The 18776-nt window shown below is 38.4% G+C and overlaps 1 protein-coding gene and 1 long non-coding RNA gene across 2 annotated transcripts in view; one reads left to right on the top strand and one right to left on the bottom strand.

The window, feature by feature from the left end:
- The window catches only part of LOC135205987 (mucin-3B-like), a 45003-nt gene extending 27538 nt beyond the window's left edge, over window positions 1-17465 (top strand). Inside the window, exons 2-8 of the mRNA XM_064237157.1 lie at window positions 908-4561; window positions 4788-7308; window positions 7970-7985; window positions 8687-8867; window positions 9044-9243; window positions 9994-10641; window positions 10746-17465. Of these exons, the coding sequence (XP_064093227.1) occupies window positions 930-4561; window positions 4788-7308; window positions 7970-7985; window positions 8687-8867; window positions 9044-9243; window positions 9994-10641; window positions 10746-17065 (13518 nt within the window). The 5' untranslated portion in view covers window positions 908-929 and the 3' untranslated portion in view covers window positions 17066-17465. The remainder of the gene's footprint in view (window positions 1-907; window positions 4562-4787; window positions 7309-7969; window positions 7986-8686; window positions 8868-9043; window positions 9244-9993; window positions 10642-10745) is intronic.
- LOC135206100 (uncharacterized) overlaps window positions 1-18776 on the bottom strand; it is a 120408-nt gene that overhangs the window by 36587 nt on the left and 65045 nt on the right. The gene's annotated exons all lie outside the window — the stretch shown is intronic.

The raw sequence follows: 18776 nt of genomic DNA, 5'->3' as shown, positions 1-18776 counted from the left end.
AAATTTTTTTGGGGTGTAGCAAAAAAAAAAAAGAAAAAAAAAACACTTAAGAAAAATGCTCGAATTTGATATAAAACAAGATCTAAACGATGCCTAAATCATGGTTTAATAACTTTTTTTTCGGTTCGATAAAACTATCCTGAACTAAGATACAGTACCTGGCAAAAGTTTAATGATAAATGAATATCAACCAACATCTTGTATAAACCAACTAGGGGAAGCAGTTTCAACCACGGCTCCTTTCCACTAGTACTATAGCTCGAATAGCCTCGATTATTCTTCCGGGGAAAACTTCGAACAATTATTATTGACAGCAAGTAGTCCGGTGCACCCTTCCGTTACGTTTAAGAACGCCATCAGGAAAATAAGTAGTGGAAAAAAAGGGCTAGCCAAGATCCTTAACCAGCAAGTCAATCAGAGGCCGCCGTCAAAGGGAAATATTTCTCACAGCTGTCGCTTAACTTTTCTGTTCCGTTAAGATGGGAATAGGAAGAAAAAGAAACCTAGAGAGAGAGAGAGAGAGTTACTTGTGTCAAGTTTTTATCGATGAAGTTTTCATGACGTTAATGAACAAATTCATTTACAGATTGAAACGTATTATTTTGACCAAAGATTTTCATAGTGCCACATGGTAGTACGTAAAGACTAACATATGCGCACGCGCACACACACTTAAGCCTTACACAAATGGAAAGCACTGTGTGTGTGAAGGTAAAGTAAGATTCTACCCCTTTAACCAGTTCTGCACACACACAAACACACTGTGAAGACAAAAGTAAAATTCTCCCTCTTACCCACTTCTTCGTTTACCCTTTGTGAGACCATAAATTTTTTTTTTATTGAATGCACAAAGCAATGGGCTGCGTGGTATTTCTTCTAATAAATCATATTTCTTATTTCCTTCCAGGAACTGAATCATCATCATCATCATGCAACCTAAGACGAGCTCCGTTGCAGTCATCATCTTCATCGGATGCAGTGCATCATCAATGGCTTGGCCTCTAGACAACAAGCCACTTGCAACAGAAAACACCAGTCACGAAAATTTAACCGAGACTCTTCGTGGAAGACAGCGAGACATCGATACAGCCTCATTTTTCCCAGCGGACGAAAGATGGCTGAAGGTGGACGAACAGCGGTGGAGTCATCTCGTCAAAAGGGCCGAACCTGAACCTGCCCAGCGTGAACGTGAGGCAAGGAAACGACCCTACATTCCTCTGAATAGTTTGACTTTCATGACTGCCAATAACGAAGTCGCCCCAATCGACTGGTACTCCCAAAACGATACAGATATTCGACAGCAAATTGCTGCCAGCAAACTGGCAGGGTACAGGAAGCCTAGCGACCAGAAAACGTCTACTTCAACGTCACTCTACAAGCCTGAAAATTCCACCTCGACCGACGTCACTCCTAACAAATTCTTGCTATTTTACACCACAACTAAGAAGTCTTTGCCTCAACATGATATTTTCCCAGAACCATCGAAACACCCCACCACACACATAACACCTAGCACAGGCATCTACAGTTCAACTTTCCGGGAGCCTTCCCTTGCTACTCCTTCGCCCCCTAAAAGCAATTCATTTTTGTCAGGCTCTAAATTAATAACATTTATACCAGTTCTGGTTAGCACTACGCCTCCGCCATACAGAATTAGTACTCCAACTTCAAGTTCAAATGCCTCTGGTTTACAATCTACTTTGGAATCACTACACCAGCATTTAACAAACTCAAGCAGAACTCCATCATTTGAATACACAACCAAAAGATCTGCAATACTTACCCTTATGGACAAAGTTATGGCCAATCCGTCAGCAGCAGATACAACCACAGAACTACATTCTACAACTTCTGCGTATCCCCTTACCTCAACAAAATTACCTCCCCATGCACAGACTGAAGAAATTGTAACATGGCCAAGCAGCAAGGCCCCTAATATTACAGACGGCTATTTCACTGCGCAATATTTCTTGGAAGCGAATTTTCCCAAAAGAAACTCTTCGCACTTTGGTGACAAAAATACTACTGGTCTTGAAATCACATACAAAAAGCCATCAGTCAACCATCAAGTACAGAGGCCTAATTTCAGTGACATAAACAGGCTTGGGAATAGCAGTGTGAGTTCATTTTCTAATTCTACAACTACACCTACTTCAGCCCCATTGACAATAGTAGACCAACTTGTTTTACATGAAGCATTCAATAGGCTAAAAAATCAAGAGGAGCTACTGTCTCCTCTGCAAAATGCAAACTCGACCCTGCCAACAGTTTACTCACAGCAGGTTACTTTCATAGAAGAACCAAGTGTGGTGGGTCTTTCTGAAAGTGCACAAACAGCAGTGACAGAAAAGGATGAAGACTGGTCTCTTGGATACACCAAAATTACAGAAACTGAACCAACAACAGACTGGGTTACAAGCCCTGAACCATCAAGTACTCCAGAGCCTCCTGAAATATCAACCTCTATTTCTTCTGGAACATCTTCACCTTATTATGTGCAAGTTACTCCCTTGGCAACAAAAATAGCTGCATCACCTATATATTATTCACATTCACTTTTACTGCCGAACCAAAGTGGAACCTCTGAAACAAAGACAGCGCAACAACAGCCATTACCCCAAAAAGCTGATGGAAACGACTCTATTAAGCCTGCCGTTGACTTAACAACTGTACCTTCTCAGCCTGCAGGAGATACCACAGTCAGTGACTATGAGTATGACTTCTTTGAGGATGATTTAAGTGAGTACTATGCCATCTATGATAGTTATTATGAACAAGGAAACTTTCACGACCCTAATGCAGGACTAACCCCTCCAAGATTCCCTGACCTTCAGACTTTAACTTGGCCCTATACAAGAAGCCAAACTACTAGAAGCCCAGCAACTCTTGACAATTTACCCCAGACTTTTCAAACACAGACAGAAAGCATTCCAAATGAATCATACTTCCCAGAATCTCAGATTCAGCCAAATTTTCCATCTTATACGTCGACTATTCACTCATCTCTTCCTGACCCGACATTCTCCCCAAATATCTTATATCGTCCATTTATGAAAATATTTGAGTTTTTGGGCAAAGTTTCTAGCAATGGCCAGCATCAGACATCAATCAAAAATGAATCATCCAACAATTTACATAGTCCTAAAGTTACATACACTCTCAGCAATACTCCTGTTACAGTCTCTAATCTACTTCCTGCTTACGAATCCTCTGCACAAAAGATTACAACAAACACTCAAAATCTAACTTTCCCTAATTCAAACTATGCCAGTTACTCCACAACTAATTTTGATATTTCCCCCGACAAAATTGATCTGTCGGAAATAACAAACGCTGAAATGGGCCAACATAATTTAGTTTCTCAGACGCAACAAGATGAATCTGATGTTAAAGTAAACCACATTTACAACCCTTTCAACTTGCACAATGTAGGCTTCCTGGATACTAAGTATAGTCCTATTCATACAGCTTCGACAACTACATCTTCCAATACTCATCCCCCAGCCAAAGTTTATTCTTCACAAAATACTATAAAACACCAAAACACAGGAGGGTTATTATCAGATATCAACACCTTTGCTCCACTTAACCCTTTAAACCCCATCAAGTCAAGCTACAAATTTAATACCTACAGAGAATTTGGCACTGGCACTGCCAATGATCCAGTCACAGAAAAAATTGTTAATTCACTAGCTTTCCAGAACTTGAGACATACTACTAATCAGCCTTCCAGTACTTCCCATTCAAGTCCACTGCAAAAACGGAGCACTATTAACCCAATTGATACCCCTACATTTCCACCACATCCAAGTTTACAAGAAGAAAATGACTTTGAACTTTCTAAAAACAACAATATATCAGTTTTACATGAATCACAAAAAGATGCACAAACTATGATTCACAGCAAAACTCAAAATTTTCAAGATACCAAACTTTTGCAAATGAATAAAACAGATTTCCTCATTAAAAGTGCTGATAATGACATCTCTTTTACATTCAAAACTGAAGATAAAAGGAAATTAAATCAAGCCCAATCAATAATTACTCAAGAATATGAAACTTATTATAACCATATACTAGTAGATTCTAATTCTGCAAATGATCAACTGCTCCCTACAAAAACTCCTGAAAGCTGGTCATCCCAAACTGATAACAGTCTTGTCCAAGTTTCTGAAAAATTTAGAAATACAAGTCTTGAAGTGCTACACAGTGAACTTTCAAAACCAACTGATGTTGCTGCCATTGCTAATATGTCTCCTCTGCCCTCTTTTTCTTCCCTTCTTGAAAAGACATCGCCAGACTCATATAATACAGCATTCACAACACCCATTGCTACAACCAGTGACTTAAAAAATTACATAAGACCACTTCTTAACCTTCCACTTGACCAACAATTTTACTACCCACACTTACTACCTGTCTCCAAAGACTATGACAGTATTTCAAACTCACATGTTCCAGCTTCTAAGACTAATTCCAATAAAAATTATGAACTTTTCTTTGTTGATACTTTCCAGGAAGACAATGACACTGTACTTGTCTTCAGCAACACAGTAGATATGTAGATATTGTAAAAGAATCTACAACTAGGGGTGCAACTATTAATCAAGAGAATAATGCAGTACCCATACATACATTACACAGTCTGACTTCCAATGACAAAGATGATAATGAACCAGATTTAATTTCACATTCTTTGCCATCTTTTTCTACTGTCGATAAAAAGTTATCTTCAAACTCAACATTACTGTCACTCACTACTGATGTTCCTTCTGTTCAATTTCCAGATTCAGGTGCTATTTCAAGTCATCCAATCCAGACAACATCAACCCTATGAATTTAAGCCGCAGTAATACAGAACACTACTCTGATGTAATGGTTAGAGTATGGGAAATGGAGGGAGGACAGCTCAATCTAGTTAACGAACAACCTGTGCCTATTGAAATGTTTCAGAATACTTCTCTTACAAATGGAGCAGTTGTCAATCCACAAGATGTTCCCACGAAAGTCATGGCTATGGTTTCTTCAACAGCTCAAGTTAACCATCCTCTTCTTAACCCTGAAAGCTACCTTCACACACGCAGGCGAAGATCTTCACAGAATTTCACTGATGATGACCCTAATGACATACTTCTTAATTTGAAATCATCCTCTACCACTATGGAACATCCTAAGGACAATGTTTCATCATACACAAACCACTCTGTAAATTCTCTGACTGAAAATGAACCAACGTTATTTAATGATAGGCTAGAAGAATTTCGTGACCATCAAGAATATATGCCACACAATTCATCGAGTAACATTAACTCTAATGTTTCTCTCTTGCATACCATAATGCCACATTTAGTGGGACACCTTTCCTCCTCCTATCACACATTCCTGCAACGTCTTGGGCAAAACCCTGAGGCTGCTCAATCACAAACTAATGAGAATAATCTTTTCACAATAGCTGCCACAGCAGGGAGGAATATGGATGGAAATGTCCCAAATGTACATCACTTCAATGCAGCTACCCATTTCAAGAAACAAAGTGAAAACCATTTTGGAGGAGTTGGTAATCCAGATCACAGCAACCTTCCACTGGCAATTGGGACAGCTCTGCAAGAAAGTGATATTAATTATCTACAGACCTTATATAAGTTTGCAAATCTTCTAGCAGATTCTTCTAACACACAACCAACCATCCAGTCATATCTAAAGACCCTTTCACAATCACCTGGGCCAAATCAAACCCCAAGTAGGCTTCCTCTCACAAAGCATGACTTGAACAATGATTCAAATTTAAAACCAGATGTTGAAGAACTAGCAGCAGCACAAAGAACTGACGCACATCAGAGCCAGGAAAACTCTAATTCCCAGTATGGATCAGTCTTGGAATTTCTACCTCCTGAGCTTCCTCACATCAACCCACTATTAGCTTCCAATGAAGCTTCGGGATACAATCCTGTGGACCTCGGAAAAGTGATCACCTCTCTGCCATCTAGTAGTACCTTGATCAGAGAACAGCTTAAAAGCACACTTGCAGCTGTCACCGGGACAAACACTTTTTCAGGTCACTTGGGTAATCAAGGATATGTAAGTCACAACAGCCATGCTACTCAGAATTCCATTTCTGGTAATAATGAGCAAGCATATATTCCTCAAGAATCGCAGCATTCTGAGGAAGGTATTTCTTCCTTCTTGGCTCAACGTCATTTTCAATCATCAGTACCAACTTCCATTGATGAAGCCTATTATCCCTATGCTCACCAAACAGAGTCAAACCCCTCAAATGACCACGAGTTCTCACTTTTGAATTTATTGCAAGGTTCAACCTTTCAAGGGCAACAACGTCCCAACATACAGGACGCAACATTTACTAATTTCCATGATGTTCCATCTCAAACTCAGTTTCAAAATTTAGGACAACAGGACAGTCTGTTAAATTCTGCATTTGTAAATCAAATAGAACAGCAGCGACCATCTGCAATGGCAGAACTGGGGCTTCAACAACCTTTCTTAGCAAATTCTAACACAGATTCCCATAATAAGTTACCTGGTGCTCTACTTTCAGATGCTGCTTTGTTTTCATCTAACAACTTACTTGGTATATCTAATTACCCAACCCCTCTCCTGGATTTCATTTTCCAAAATATGTCAGCCAACAACTTCCAACCACAGGAAATTGGTCTTCGTATCCCACAGATTCAAGCTTCAGAGCCAGTAGGTTCTTTCAATCCTACTGATCCTTACATACCAGCACTCGATTCTTCAATCCTAGGGGAACCCAATGTCGCAAACCCTACAAATCTACTCCCAGAATCCTCAGCATCAATTACACCAGTTCTTGCAACCTTCACATCAGGTTCTGGTTCAAGTGTTGCTAATTGTCAAAAGAATGCAGGCTGTATACTCGGTTTAGCTGGATTGGCAAGTTTGGGAATTTCAAAAGCTCTTCTTTTGCCTTTCTTTCTTGGTCGACGAAGACGACGAAGGCACAGCCCAAATTTAACTTCTCCTCATATTGAAAACTTAAAGGCGGCGGCAGATTTTCACCCTCTGTTCCCCAATTCCATAAATCAAGATAGCTTTACAAAAGATACCCTAATGGATGACATTACAAAAATAAATCATTCCAGTATTAATGCCCCACAAGATAATGATCAGCCAGATATACTGGTCAAACTACTGGCCTCTAAAAGAAATATGCCAAAAGAAAGAGAACCACTTGAAGACCTATTTTACCGCTTACCAGAAAACCTCCAATTGACATTTATGAAGTATACACTGGAAGTTCTTTCTCAAAGAGAAAAGACACACAGTACAGCTAAGGAATAAATGGCCTTGTAGCCTTAAAAACTTGCTTTGTAGAAATAGAAGTATACTATAGAGTACAGAACCTACTTAGAAATAATAGTAACTGCCATATGTATGAAATAATGTTCACAATGAGGATTTGTACAGAATAGCACAAAAACCAAAATTAAGTTATCAATATCTAAAATAATGTATTTGGTAATAACCCTCATATATAACAAAGCAATCACTGTACAGTGTCATATTAGCATAGCTTGTCGTTGCAGGAAATGTAAAAGTTCTAATATCAAAGGACCAATGTTTCAGCTGTGAATCTGTATGTCATTTCCTTTCTGACATTTTATTATTAATCTGTAAGAATGTTTGTCTATTTCTTTCCATTATTTATTTACAAAATAAAACTTAAAACCAAATCCTGGCTATTTCTCTAGAGTAGAAATGCCTATGAAAGATGCAAGCAGCTGACTTTTTTTTCCTCCATTTTCTATACAGGAAACATGAGGTAAGCAACTTTGCTTTACAAGCACTTAAACCATTATACTGCATATGGAATTCCCAATGAATAAAATTTACTTTTAAAGACAATTCAGTGACAAGGCCAAAACTCTTACCAAGATCTATTTCCACTCCATATACAGTATGTTGGGTATTCTGTTCATGAACCTTTTAGACTTGTATTCAAGAATGTATGCCTGCATGTTTAAATTTCTTCAATCTGCCTTTTAGGACTTAGATACCTTCAAACGGTCCACTTCACTAACTGTATTCTCTTCTTTTTCGCTAATACAATAAAGCATTTTTCTCCCAAAAAAGAATTTGATGCTGCTGATTTTGTCTTGCCTTTGTAACTAATGATGTTAAACACTTATTTACAAAAAAGCTACAATCTGCATGGCAAATCTTAACTTCAGACTAAACCTCTATTGACATTAGTGCATCAGTGCATTTTTATTAGTACAGTACTAACTCTACCCTTTCTTATGTATACCATTCCTGTCTTAGTAAATAACTCCAAATAATGAGTGCCCTTGAATTCCTGTACCATACTAACACAAATCTTATTCATCATTAAGGTCCAATATCTGTTATAAATAATCTTTTTTAAACTGGGTTATGCACTAGTTGTTAGACCCCTTAATGGCATGAGTTTCCCAGGTCAAATATCTAATGCTCTGAAGATGATAAAGTAAAAAGTCATCTTTAAATACTTGCACAGTACAAATAATAAGGTTACTATTTTTTGTTTTCAACATTATTTTGCACTATTTACATATGTTACTATATGATAAGCAGTGAAATCTATGCTATTCTGTGAATACTTGAACAGATCTATGATACCATATCAACTTATCATTTCATAATGTTAAAGCTTTTGGTTATTCCATAGGTACCTCAACATACCACCTAAAAGGGCAACAAAATTCAAGTTCTAGACCTGAGGGTATAAAGGCAAGTACTCCACTGAGTCATCAACAAAAGATCCCAACTGTTACACAAGAACACCAGGCAACAACGCTCAATCTATGGGAGAGTCCAACAGAAGTGGCGAATACCAAACAGATGAAACTGTCACAAACACTGCGCCTATGCTTCATCCCATTCGCCTGACATTAAAAGTTCAGTCTTCTCACCCAACATCTCAAATGACAGGAAAACCACAAACTTTTCCACCTACTTCAACTGGATTATTAGAAGAACAATATATGATCCCCAAAAATAGAACACAAAGCCTTCTCTATAACAGTACAACATCTCAACATACAGGAACCAAGTCCAGGCCACAACAAGAACTTTTCAATTCTACAGTGAGCTCAGAATACTATGTTCAAAGTTTGCCAGTTACAGCTCATCATCATGTACATGACATTCCTACCACATATTCTCAAGAAGATTCCATTTACACAACTGTCCACACACTCAATGATAATTATGCATATCCACATGGCACCACAATTAAACAGTATAATAACATATTAGTTTCAACAAAAACTTCACCAAATTCACAATACAATTATTCGACTAAACATCCAGATCAAAAGAATAATTATACATCAGAGCCTTTGGGAGAAACATCAAGCTATGTTCCAATATTTGAGGACACTGAATCTGCTTTTTCTAAGTCTCTTCGCTCTCGCGAAAGACTTTTTTTTGTTTCTCCTTACGACTGTCATTCGTAAGTATTTCTGGTTCCTTCCATCTCCTTGTGATATCTTAGTAGAGTGGTTCTTCTTAACTAAAGGAGAGGATTCAAACAGATAAGTTGAACAGATATAACAACTTTATTCTGTAACTCCATACTAAGAGATGCAGATCGGTCGGGAGACCGATATGTTTGAATGCTGGCACGGAACTGCCATTCTAAAGCATCACGTCGATAGCGGAACATTAGCTATCTCAGCGATTCATATAAAAACATACGTAGTCCGCCGGCTCGGAAGTTACAAGTTTTTCCGGCGTAGGTTAACAGGTCAACCCGCTTCCCATGGAAGTTGTTGTGCAAAGTTATCATTAATATAAAATGCTGACAATGTACAGAGCTAAACCAGGCTACTGGAGACAGCGCATAGCGTAATCTAGATCTGCATTGGTCACATAGGACCCTCCTAATGCCATGACCTCAGGTCATGGGTTTTTATTTACAGATACTGTAATATGAAATAATGTATTTATTACACTTTCACAATGGAACCACAGCAACATGTCAAACTCATGCTGCAAAACTTCAGGATTTAAAGAATAATTATACATCAGAGCCTTTGGGAGAAACATCAAGCTATGTCACAATATTTGAGGACACTGAATCTGCTTTCACAACAGAACCACAGCAAAATGTTCAAACTCATGCTACAAAACTTCAGGATTTAAAGACTAATTATACATCAGAGCCTGTGGGAGAAACATCAAGCTATGTCACAATATTTGAGGACACTGAATCTGCTTTCACAACGGAACCACAGCAACATGTTCAAACTCTTGCTACAAAACTTCAAGATCTAAAGAATAATCTTACATCAGAGCCTTTGGGAGAAACATCAAGCTATGTCACAATATTTGAGGACACCAAACCTGCTTTCACAACAGAACCACAGCAAGAAGTTCAAACTTTTGCTACAACCAGTTCTCTAAGTGATATATCTGTTTCTACCTTGAAACAATCAGAGTTACTCTTTAACCAAGGGAAACCTCATTTGCTTACAAAGCTAGACGTTTCTTTTCCTAATTCTCAAACCTCTTCTAAAGAAACATTGTATTCAAGCACAATGCAAAGTCACGCAGATAACATTACTACAAAACCTGCATATCAAGAGTCAAGCACCACTTTTGCATTTCCAAATGCATCAAGTTATGCTGAGATCCCTCAACATGACAAGAATCATTTTACAAAAGAGTCCCAGAACCTGGCACCTGGTTCTGTTTCTACTCCTCATACTACTGAACCTATTTTTATTTCAAGGCCACAGCTCTCTTCCTCTACCATGTCAAATGGATCATATACACGATGACTCAAGGAGACGTTGTTCCTACTGGAATACCCAATGATTCAACACTGAATCCAACAACAGAAACAGAAACCCAAGTCTCAATTTCTTTCTCTGGATCTGAGGATGAAGTGTCTAGCTACAGTCAATACACTGAATACAACACAATTGGTATCCCAGCAGAGCCAGCATTGCCTGTACTCAACAGTCTCTCTGGTCCTCACAATCATGAATCAGACTCTGTTCTGAATCCTCAACAGTCCTCTACTACTTTACCACAAGGAGAAAAAATACTACCTCATCAAACTACAGTATTCACTCCTATAAAAAAAAATGGACAAACTACAGCCAGCTTTCAAGCAGATTCTTCAGAATCTGAAGAAGCCTCCAATTATGAAGGACACTATGACACACTTGTTACAAATGAAAAGGAATCTTATCATGTAACCAGTCCTCAAAGCCACATAACTGTGTCAAGTTTAAAACATCAGCAGCTTCCCAACAGCTTTGTAACCTTAAAGGATACATTATCCCCACCTACAAAAAGACCGCAGGTTTTATCTCCAAATTTCCATTTAGAATTTGGAAATTCTGAATTTCCAAGCTCAAAAAAGCCACAGACAACAACCAATGAGAACATGATATCCCATTTTCAAGAAGTATCTACAGAATCATCTAGTTACACGGAGACATTTGAATACCGGCCACCTCATACTGAAAGACCTGCATATCCTACAGTGGGGTCTGTTCTTGATTCACACAGCAATAAACCTATTTCAATAGTAGAGACCCCGCAGTACTTCTCAAGCCATGTGAAATTAGATGGAGAATTACTTCACCAAAATAAGAAACCTGGAAGTCATTCCCTAAGTTCTACTTTAAATCCCCCAGATAAAACCACAGAAAAATATCCTACATTAAATAAAGGTAATCAAGAGTTTACTTCTACAACAGAATATAAGGTGGAGCTTTCCAGCATTGAAGGAACTGAAAGTTTCAAACCTCAGCAGCTTTTTAACAGTTTTCCAACCCCAAAGGAAACATTATCCCCTCCAAATCTTTATGAAGCAACAACAGTTCCCACACACACATTACAAATTTCAAGTTATGATCACACTACAAAAAACAGTGGTCTTATACCAAGCTCGCCTCCTCATGAAGAATCAACATATTTTGGTAGCGTTGAATACAGTGACCACGATATTACTAAAGAACCACCAAGTGTGTCTGAAACCCTTCCCCTTCCACTTCTTAAGTCTCAGCATTTGGTATCTGGGCATCTGAAACCCAAGGACAAAGTAGCTTCATTCATATACAAACCAACCCAACATTCATATGTCTCTGAAGTAGAAGTTCACAACGAAGAACCAAGTATTACAAAGGAACCGCAAGTACTACAAGAAAAACCTAATTATTCTACAGAAGTCCATCATCTACTTTCTAGCCATTCTCCAAGCATTCAAGAACTGTTTAATCATGCGGACAAAAATCAGTACCACGATACACACTCATCAACAATACTTTATCCTTCTACTACCAATTCCCCCTTCAAACCTATAAACACTACATCTAAATTTCAACCTCATATATCTAGTTTCATAAGACCACTAGATATTTCATCCACTTCAACTTCAAGTTCCCTATATCTTGATATCACTTCAACCTCTGAACCAGTGCCCCTCACATCAGGTTCTACTCTGAGTCAACACCACACTACTAATTCCCTCCCTCAGACTCAAGTGTCTAGCTCTATTTCTCATGTCCAGGATTCAACAAATCGACCTCAAGATGATGTTGATCATGAAAAAGACTACACATTATTCATCTCAAGTTCAAGACCTCAACAGATTGGATACATTGACAATCCAAGTCCTGAGTATCATAATATAAGTCCCTCTCTAAAGCCAGTGCAACAAAGGCCTGACTCTGATACAACTAATCATCAATATAGGGTAGATCACAGTCACAAACCACAGCCTAACATACCTAATTATACTCAGTCCAGTCACAAACCACTGCCTAACATACCTGATTATACTCAGTCCAGTCACAAACCACAACCTAACATACCTAATTATACTCAGCTCAGTCACAGACCACAACCTAACATACCTGATTATACTCAGTCCAGTTACAAACCACAGCCTAGCATACCTGATTATGCTCAGTTCAGTAACAAACCACAGCCTAACATACCTGATTATACTCAGTTCAGTCACAAACCACAGCCTAACATACCTGATTACACTCAGTCACATTCAGTTAACAATAAGGATGACCAACAGGTCATAGTTAAGGTCTGGAATCTTGTGGATGGTCAATTACAGCTTTCTGGCAGTCAGAAGGTTCCTATTTCTGAACTGGAAAAGGCTGGTATCTCTCTCAATACAAAATCTACAAAACACGATGATGGCAACATATACTATTTCAATGCTGATGACATTACAGATCATAAAAACTCAGATGTGAGTATTAACCATTCCTATCAGGAAGGTATTAAGATAACAACTCTGCTGCCTTCTAGATTAGATGAAACTACAGCTCAAGCTATCCCATCCGGTTTCACAAACTTGCCCCATGAATTGGGTCTGAATGCAAATTCACCATCTAATCTGGACAAACCAAGTACTACACAACTCCTTGACAAAGATTCTAGTTTCCTTTCAACCCACAGCTCACCTGAAAGGTTTGGTAATAAAGTTCAAAGTTCACAATCCAATTACCAAGATGATTTTAAGAAACTACTCCAGTTACACATGCAGAAAAAAGAGCCTTTACTAGATGCTGGACATGAAGCTAACCTAAATTCCAATCTACAGCCAAACATAACAGTCAATATATTTACAACTTCTGCTTCTCCTGTGTATTTTCCTTCAGCTTCTCAACAACCTTCACTCTTTACCACTCCTTCCTTGCCAATAAACAATCAGCATGAAAATTTAGTACTTACATCAGAAATACATAAACCACACATATTGCATCCTTTGAGTTCATCAAAACCAAATCCTACAGTTTCATATGGACCTCCGCTTCCAGTGGGTTACAATTTTTACCCACCTGCAAAACTAGATCATAAATTAGACATTTCATCGCCAACATACACAGATGACTCGAGTAATTCAAACTCTGACTCAAGTTTTCCCGATTATTCTCTGGCATACATAGGTGAAGAAAGTGATTCACCAAGTTCTACTTCAGCTTTACATCCTTTTCCCTCTCCACTGAATGCCAACACAAACAGAAACACAGTAAAGCAAGGACTTCCATTCTTGCAACATAATCCTGAAGACATATATAACAAGGGGACTGGTATAGCTAAACCACCAGTAATTCCCCAGTATAATATGCCTAATTCCTTCCCACATCAAAACATTCCATATGCATCTATACCTCATACTAACTTTGAATTGCTTAAACAAACACATGTAACTAATCCCCACCCACAGCCAGCTTCTTTCTCACAAAGTAGTATCCTGCATAACTTTCCAAACTTGAATGAACCGACTCACAATGCAGGTGTTTCTTATGTTTTAAATGATACCCCACAGAACTATGATGATGCCACTAAAAGAGTCACACAAACATCAAAAGCCCAACAGAATTTGAATTTCAAGCTTCCAATTATCCATTCCCCTACACATGAAGCTTCTAGCATATATACAAACATACCAGGACAAACCTATATTATCAATCCAACTAAAGAATATAATTCTCTTCCTCTGCATCCTCTTTATCACAATTATTTCCCAGGCACGCCAGTAAAGGAACCCGTCTTCAGCTCATTTATTCCTCCATCAAGGAATGGTCCATCATCCAGCAATGGCTCATCCCTGGGATTTTTCACTGTATCAACAAAGGCTCCAGTAGCAATGGCAACAAGTGTAAACGATTACCATCATAACTTTCCTCAAGTAACAGAAAAAACCACTACCGATCACTATGTCAAGCCTGCCAACGAACTGATAACATCAGAACCGTCTCCAACTACACAGGCTTCGTTAACCAGTTCTCTCATCCCACAGAATGTTGTTACTGATGATGCCAAGACCAATCCCTCACCAATGCTACCAGTAAACCTAAACAAAACACACAACATGACAAGCACTCCAGTTACTGAAAACAATGAAAAACCCAGTTATCAAGAACCTGACTCTAAGAATCCACAATATTTGACATTCGATAACAACAGTCATTTTACTAACAAACAGTCTCTTAACACAAGTGAAGTAAATTACCAACAAAATCTACACCTCAAACAGGCCCCCATCATACTTCAGAGTGGACACAAAAACCAAGAAAACTCATCATCTTCACAGCAGCCAACACTGCCTCCTAGTGCCTTTGGAGGAATAGGCAACCCTGCATTATTGGGAATACCAATTGACTTACAACAAAACAACGGTTATGCTGCCCCAACAGTAAAACCCAAAAATTCCAAGCCATTTCAAGCTTTTGGTGGGGTAGGTAATGATGCCTTAGAGAATTATCCTCTTTATGTTGGGGGAAATTTTGACAAAACTAATGATCCCAATAGATTTATCGCACTAAAAAATAATAATCCTCTTATTCAAAATAGGCCACCCAGTAGTAGTAGTAGTACAAGTAATTCAGCAACAAGTCAAGTGTACCATCCACAAATTACCTCAGGCCAGGTAAACAACAGCCTTAACCCTCCTGGAAGCATCTTCAGGAATTATGATCAAATACTTTCAGACCTACAAGAGCTAGAAACACTGGAAGCCCTCCTGGTTGAGCTGGAAGCCTTTGAGCCACAAACAGCTGAAACAATACGATTAATAGCAATTGAATCGATATTAGCAAGGAACCCTTCTTTGGTAGAATACTTAATTTCATCACAAACAAACATTCAAGAATCACGATCAGAACCTGAATCAACTGAGAGAACTGAATATGTAAGGTCTAATGAGAATAAAAATTTATATAATTCTTCACCCATGTACGACATCCCTCCAGAACTTCTAAAAAAATTCATAAACATTCACATAAAAAACCAAACAAGGCACACCAACATCCAAAAGGATTATACAAAGGCCCAAAGCAACATGGAAGGACCTCTTCACAGCTTAATTCAAGGAACTGGAAGCACACCTCCTTCACTAGTGGAGCTTCGAATAGCTCTTCAACAGCATTTACAGCATTCAATACCATTGAACACAAATGGAAATAACAGTGAGAATCATACCGTCAACATCACCCACTATGCACCAGTAAGACTGCCTGTGCCAGCAACACCATCTGTACCAGCAACAGTGCTTGTGCCACAAACACTGCCCAGTGTCCTTGCAGTAACAACTAGCAATGATAACCTGTCTTCAGAAATTTCATTACCAACAGAACAGGTAAGCGATGAAGCTATGTTGCAGTGCCTCAGAAGCATGTGGTGCTCTTTTGGTCTAGCACTAACAGTGGGTGTTGGTGCTGCCAGTGCAGTTGCAGCACCCTTTGTGACACCTGCCCTGGGGAGGAAACGAAGGGAAGTAGCAGAAGGACCTGTGGATGATACTCACAATTACATTAATACCTCCAACCCAACAGTTAACCTTTACGCTGCATTGGCAAAAGACCTGATGAATCATTCGAAAAGTGAGGATAACGAAAGAGAGGACGGACAAGATTTTGATATACTGCAGCAAATTTATCAAGAAGATATGACTGGAGTGGTTAAATCCATACTGTTAGCATTTAACATAACGAGTGAACTGTACTTACCCAATGCAATTCTTTTAAATATGTTTAATGACATTAACAGAGAAAACAATACGACTAAGCAGGGATTAGAAGACTCTCATAACTTTGACAAGCTACCTGTTTCTCACAGTGCTCTGGACGTTATAGATTCCCACATCGAAAACCAAGTAAAGCAAAATTCTACCTCCCACTTAACCAGCATCCTGTCTGTCAGCCCTGTGAAGGACGTGGAAACAACTCTCCACACTACTGCAGCGGGGTCAACCAGTACGACGAAAGTGGTTCCTAAGGCCAAAAAGAAAGGAGACCAATGCTCCGAAAATGATGGGTGCTCTATAGGCGTTGCTCTAGCCATAGCAGTGGTGCCTTTTCTAGCAGCTCCACTCTTAAGGAAGAAGAGGAGAAGAATAGTTGGAAGAGAGAGGTTAGAAGATGATTTGACACTCGATGAAATATTTCCTCCAGAGCTTCAATCTCTGCTGCCTGATTTGGAAAATGGACTGAATATTCACAAGCTTTTTAAGCAAGATGTCAGTGCTTCCTCAATGCCAGCAAATGTCAGCAATGACGGAAATTGAATGAAGTGTGAATTCAGTACCCATGAATTCATCTAAAACTTAGTAGTGCTAAGTAAACTACTCGTATTCCAGCTTTGTGAACTCAATGAAACCTAGGGGAACTTTACCAATTCGTGGGCATTAATGTAGTATATAGTACTTGATCATAAGCCACTTTATTATACTTAAAGCATGTAAATACACACAGCTTATATATACACTATGCATACGAGCACAGGGGCACACTGCTTGTTCACTGAGAAATTAATGAACGCCAAGAGACAGAGCTTGTAAAAACATAACATTATTCAAAAAAATAAATAAATAAAAACATTTTTAAATACTGTATATACAAAACAAGGCAAAGAAACCATAGACATTATGGGAAAATGACTAAGGGTTCCAACTGCTTACCTAAAGCTATACCTCACCTTACCATACCTACTAAAAAACTGAAAATGTTATATAATGTGTTCATTATCATATGTATTATTTGCCTTTTTGGATTAATAAATATAGACCCAATTTTTGCTTTACTTTTCATTTCGGTGTCCTTTTTCTTTGATTTTTCAAATCTGGTCAGATTTTGATAAAGTTATCACAAGGTGCATGTTCAGGTAGTTTTGTTTGTTTGTATGGCGTTTTTACATTGCATGGAACCAGTGGTTATTCAGCAACGGGACCAACAGCTTTACGCGACTTCCGAGACTCGAACTCCCAGCCACCGAGGTGGCAGGCCAAGACCATAGCGATCCCATCACTGAGGCGGTAAGGTTCAGGTAGCTGAATCTGAACTGATAGCATTAACAACTGGATCATTCATGTCAGCGCAATTGACTTTTCAAATATTAACGGCACTTGAGAAAGAGGGCAAATGCCACTAGTTGACAGTTATGAGTTTTTGTGTAAACTAAGGATGCAACAACTGCTGTTCTAAGAGTGGAATTAATAGGGTCACAGATCATTAAGTAAGAAGAGAAAAAGTCTACAGCAAACAAAGGCTGCCTTTAAGAAAAGGACACAGCAAACAAAGGCTGCCTTCAAGAAAGGGCATCACTTTAGTACAAGGGGATAATAGTTGAAAAAAAAAAAGAATGGTTGAAAATAAAAAAAAATAAAAAATGTCCTCAGATGATGTCCAGGAAGATGTTATGAAAAACTTAAGATAACCCTTGTAAAAAAGAAGATAATGTATCAAGATTTGGCAGATAATCATTAGAAATGGAGAAGAGCCTCTAAAGAAATGCAAGAGCCATAGTAAATACTAATGACAATTAAGATATATATATATATATATATATATATATATATATATATATAGTAATATATTTTTACGTATGAGCCTGGCCTTGAAAGAACTACGATACGTAAACAGGAAAAGTTCAGGGAAAACGAGATGAAATTACTTGAACTTACCGTAAAACTGATTTATAGTGAATATTTACTCTAGAAGAACAGGTCGCCAGAAACTCAGCTAAATACTTTACAGCTATTTATTTACAAAAGGCTCGTACTGGCCTGGAGAAAAGTAAATGCTATTGGTCCCCACGTGGACTTATAATCTCTCACAAATGGATAAATAGATGGCTCAAAACTGGAATTGATAAAAGCTGGTTTCATAATCTTGCAGGAATGCAACACTTGCAGGCAGACAGACTTCGCACGTGACTCAGGGAATCTGGAAAAAGGATCCCAGATTAACCAAGATAAAAGGAAAAGGATTTCTTTTTAT

Source organism: Macrobrachium nipponense, chromosome 29 (genome assembly GCF_015104395.2).
Source record: "Macrobrachium nipponense isolate FS-2020 chromosome 29, ASM1510439v2, whole genome shotgun sequence".
Lineage (NCBI taxonomy): Eukaryota > Metazoa > Arthropoda > Malacostraca > Decapoda > Palaemonidae > Macrobrachium > Macrobrachium nipponense.
The sequence above is the reverse complement of the archived record's forward strand: the minus strand, read 5'-3'. Positions and strand labels throughout refer to the sequence as shown.